This window comes from Pygocentrus nattereri, chromosome 12 (assembly GCF_015220715.1).
Source record: "Pygocentrus nattereri isolate fPygNat1 chromosome 12, fPygNat1.pri, whole genome shotgun sequence".
NCBI lineage: Eukaryota > Metazoa > Chordata > Actinopteri > Characiformes > Serrasalmidae > Pygocentrus > Pygocentrus nattereri.
Window position 1 is genome coordinate 880,004 of NC_051222.1, and position 5,000 is coordinate 885,003.

Consider the following 5,000-nt stretch of genomic DNA (forward strand, 5'->3'; position numbering starts at 1 on the left):
CTTCCACTCACTGGCCACTTTATTAGAAACACCCACCTTGTGCTTCCACTCACTGGCCACTTTATTAGAAACACCGGCCTTGTGCTTCCACTCACTGGCCACTTTATTAGAAACGCCCACCTTGTGCTTCCACTCACTGGCCACTTTATTAGAAACACCAACCTTGTGCTTCCACTCACTGGTCACTTTATTAGAAACGCCCACCTTGTGCTTCCACTCACTGGCCACTTTATTAGAAACGCCCACCTTGTGCTTCCACTCACTGGCCACTTTATTAGAAACACCCACCTTGTGCTTCCACTCACTGGTCACTTTATTAGAAACACCTGCCTTGTGCTTCCACTCACTGGCCACTTTATTAGAAACACCCACCTTGTGCTTCCACTAACTGGCCACTTTATTAGAAACACCTACCTTGTGCTTCCACTCACTGGCCACTTTATTAGAAACACCCACCTTGTGCTTCCACTCACTGGCCACTTTATTAGAAACACCCACCTTGTGCTTCCACTCACTGGCCACTTTATTAGAAACACCTGCCTTGTGCTTCCACTGACTGGCCACTTTATTAGAAACACCCACCTTGTGCTTCCACTCACTGGCCACTTTATTAGAAACACCCAACGTGTGCTTCCACTTACTGGCCACTTTATTAGAAACACCCACCTTGTGCTTCCACTTACTGGCCACTTTATTAGAAACACCCACCTTGTGCTTCCACTCACTGGCCACTTTATTAGAAACACCCAACGTGTGCTTCCACTTACTGGCCACTTTATTAGAAACACCAACCTTGTGCTTCCACTTACTGGCCACTTTATTAGAAACACCAACCTTGTGCTTCCACTCACTGGCCACTTTATTAGAAACACCCACCTTGTGCTTCCACTGACTGGCCACTTTATTAGAAACACCCACCTTGTGCTTCCACTCACTGGCCACTTTATTAGAAACACCGGCCTTGTGCTTCCACTCACTGGCCACTTTATTAGAAACACCCACCTTGTGCTTCCACTCACTGGCCACTTTATTAGAAACACCGGCCTTGTGCTTCCACTGACTGGCCACTTTATTAGAAACACCCACCTTGTGCTTCCACTCACTGGCCACTTCATTAGAAACACCCACCTTGTGCTTCCACTAACTGGCCACTTTATTAGAAACACCTGCCTTGTGCTTCCACTCACTGGCCACTTTATTAGAAACACCCACCTTGTGCTTCCACTCACTGGCCACTTTATTAGAAACACCTACTTTGTGCTTCCACTAACTGGCCACTTTATTAGAAACACCTACTTTGTGCTTCCACTAACCGGCCACTTTATTAGAAACACCTACTTTGTGCTTCCACTCACTGGCCACTTTATTAGAAACACCCGCCTTGTGCTTCCACTCACTGGCCACTTTATTAGAAACACCCACCTTGTGCTTCCACTCACTGGCCACTTTATTAGAAACACCCACCTTGTGCTTCCACTGACTGGCCACTTTATTAGAAACACCTACCTTGTGCTTCCACTCACTGGCCACTTTATTAGAAACACCCACCTTGTGCTTCCACTCACTGGCCACTTTATTAGAAACACCCACCTTGTGCTTCCACTGACTGGCCACTTTATTAGAAACACCCACCTTGTGCTTCCACTCACTGGCCACTTTATTAGAAACACCCACCTTGTGCTTCCACTCACTGGCCACTTTATTAGAAACACCCACCTTGTGCTTCCACTGACTGGCCACTTTATTAGAAACACCCACCTTGTGCTTCCACTCACTGGCCACTTTATTAGAAACACCCACCTTCTACTTCCACTCACTGGCCACTTTATTAGAAACACCTGCCTTGTGCTTCCACTGACTGGCCACTTTATTAGAAACACCTACCTTGTGCTTCCACTCACTGGCCACTTTATTAGAAACACCCACCTTGTGCTTCCACTAACTGGCCACTTTATTAGAAACACCCACCTTGTGCTTCCACTCACTGGCCACTTTATCAGAAACACCCACCTTGTGCTTCCACTAACTGGCCACTTTATTAGAAACACTCACCTTGTGCTTCCACTAACTGGCCACTTTATTAGAAACACCCACCTTGTGCTTCCACTCACTGGCCACTTTATTAGAAACACCTACTTTGTGCTTCCACTCACTGGCCACTTTATTAGAAACACTCACCTTGTGCTTCCACTAACTGGCCACTTTATCAGAAACACCTGCCTTGCACTTCCGTTAACTGGCCACTTTATTAGAAACAGTCCACAATGCATGTGTTGCAGGGAGAAATGGTGTGTGTGTGTGTGTGTGTGTGTGTACCTCTTGACCACGTCGGCTCCGTTCCAGCAGGCTAATCCGTCTCCTGAAGCGAGCTCGTTCACACACAGCTGATCAGCCAGACCACCGTAAAAGGCCCGGTACAGACGCAGACCCCCGACAAACTCCCTACAGAACACAAATACAGACACATTATACACGCTTTACATAAATGTTCACACTATATGAGCAAAAGTATGTAGACACCCCTCCTAATAGTTCACCCATTACTAACAGGCATATACAATCAAGCTCACAGCCATGCAGTCCCCATAGACAAACACTGGCAGTAAAGGGTCAAACTGAAGAGCTCAGACACTTTAAACATAGCTCTGTCATAAGATGCCTCCTCTGCCACGAGTCAGTTTGTGAAATGTGTGTCCTACTAGATCTGCCCCAGACAACTGTAAGTGCTATTACTGTAAAATGGATGCATCTCAGAGCAACAGCAGCTCAGCCGCAAAGTGCTGGACCACGCTAACTTACACAGCAGAGCACTGAAGCACATAGTGCATAAAAATCAGCTTCATGAAATGGGTCTCCATGTCGGAGCAGCTGCACACAAGCCTAAGATCACTATGCTCAATGCCAAGCGTCAGCTGGAGGGGTGTAAAGCACCACCACTGGACAGTGGAAAGGAGTTCTCTGGGGGGATGAATCTTCTCTATCTGTCAGTCTGATGGACGAGTCTGGAAGTCCAGCTTTGTGTCAGCAGTTTGGGGAAGAGCCTTTATCGTCAGACACTGATGCTGGACCTCACAGATGCCCTTCAGACTGAATGGACACAGATTCCCACAGACCCTCTCCAACATCCTGTAGGAAGATTCCCAGAAGAGTGGAAGCTGTTAGAGCGGCAAAGGAGGGGCAACTCCATATGAATACCTATGGATATGGCTATGGAAGCTCATGCAGATGTGATGGTCAGGTGTCCACATACTTTTGGCCATATAGTGCATATACAAAGTGTATACACACAGAAACATAAATGTTTGTTACAGATGCGGACCACCGAAGACCTCCCCAGGTAATCCCATCACAGATGCACAGGATTTGTAAATGCAGTTCCTCGCTCTGTCCACTAGATGTCCTCATAAGCACAGCCTTTATCAGACTCCGTACTAGCCAGACACGTTCTCTCAGACACAGGGCTTTTCTAGTTCATCTGTTTTCCATAAAAAGACATTCAGGGGTCCAAAGGGTTAGTCAGGAGGTCCCAGACCCCCCAGGACCCCCTGTGTGTCACCCCTTGCCTGTAGGACTAATAAGGGTCTATTAATCTTCATTAATTGCTCAGACATTTATCACGTTGCTCTTATTGATTCTAAGACTGAGTTAGTGCTGTAATGTGAGGAGTCACTCACTGTCTCCTGCTGCTGAGCGTTTCCTCAGCAGGTCTGGCTGAAACTCGGAGGGGGAGCGAGTCTCGGACCCCCCGCTGGACCCCACCGGACTGCAGCCTGCTGGGGTGACCACACGCCCCGCGGACCTGCAGAGAGAGAGAGACGTATTACTCACATTTCCCTCCTGGCTGGATCCTCATGATTACCCATTTTAGATTTAATTCTAAGCAATTTCCACAGCGGCCGAAACCACAAGCCACGCAGTCAAACACGTTACATAAGAGCTCAGCCACGAACGCCTCGCACTGAGAAGACCAGACACAGAAACCAACGCAGCCTAATACAAAACATGAATAAACACAGAAGACCATGATCTGCACATCCTGCCAACCCATATTCAGCTGAACACACTACAAAGATGAGATATTTAATGTTCAAACAGATAAACTTTATAGTTTTCTGCAAATATTCACAGAGAAGTTGGGACAGGGGTGTGTTTCCCACTGTGTTACATCACCTTTCCTTTAACACTCAATCAGCGTTTGGGAACTGAGGACACTGATTGTTGAAGTTTTGTAGGTGGAATTCTTTCCCATTCCTGCTTGATGTCCAGCTTCAGCTGCTCAGCAGTCCGGGGTCTCCGCTGTCGTATTTTGAGCTTCATAACGCGCCACACATTTTCAATGGGAGACGGTCTGGACTGCAGGCAGGCCAGTCTAGTACCCGCACTCTTTTACTACGAAGCCACGCTGTTGGAACACGTGCAGAATGTGGCTCGGCATCGTCTTGCTGAAATAAGCAGGACGTCCCTGAAAAAGACGCTGCTTGGATGGCAGCAGATGTTGCTCCAAAACCTGCATGTACCTTTCAGCATTAATGGGGCCTTCACAGATGTGCAGGTTACCCCTGCCATGGGCACTAACACCCCCCCCCACACCATTAGAGACGCTGGCTTTTGAACTTTGCGCTGAAAACAATCCGGACAGTCCTTTTCCTCTTTGGCCCGGAGGACACGACGTCCATGATTTCCAGAAACAGTGTGAAATGTGGACGCGTCAGACCACAGGACACTTTTCCACTCTGCGTCAGTCCATCTCAGATGAGCTCGGCCCAGAGAAGCCGGCGGCGTTTCTGGGTGGTGTTGATATGTGGCTTCGCTTTGCATGGCAGAGTTTTAACCTGCACTTGTAGATGGAGCGACGAACTGAGTTCACTGACAGTGGTTTTCCGAAGTGTTCCTGAGCCCATGTGGGAATATCCGTTACAGAATGATGTGGGTTTTTAATGCAGTGCTGCCTGAGGGGTCGAAGGTCACGGGCATTCAGTGTTGGTTTCCTGCCTTGCTGC

The 5,000-nt window shown here is 48.0% G+C and overlaps 1 protein-coding gene across 1 annotated transcript in view; it reads right to left on the reverse strand.

Annotated features, from left to right (window-relative positions):
* Positions 1-5,000, reverse strand: part of gpc5a (glypican 5a) — a 308,449-nt gene that overhangs the window by 230,583 nt on the left and 72,866 nt on the right. The window contains exons 5-6 of the mRNA XM_017688520.2: positions 3,675-3,799; positions 2,317-2,442 (exon numbers count right to left, since the gene is read on the reverse strand). Coding sequence (XP_017544009.1) covers positions 2,317-2,442; positions 3,675-3,799 — 251 coding nt within the window. The remainder of the gene's footprint in view (positions 1-2,316; positions 2,443-3,674; positions 3,800-5,000) is intronic.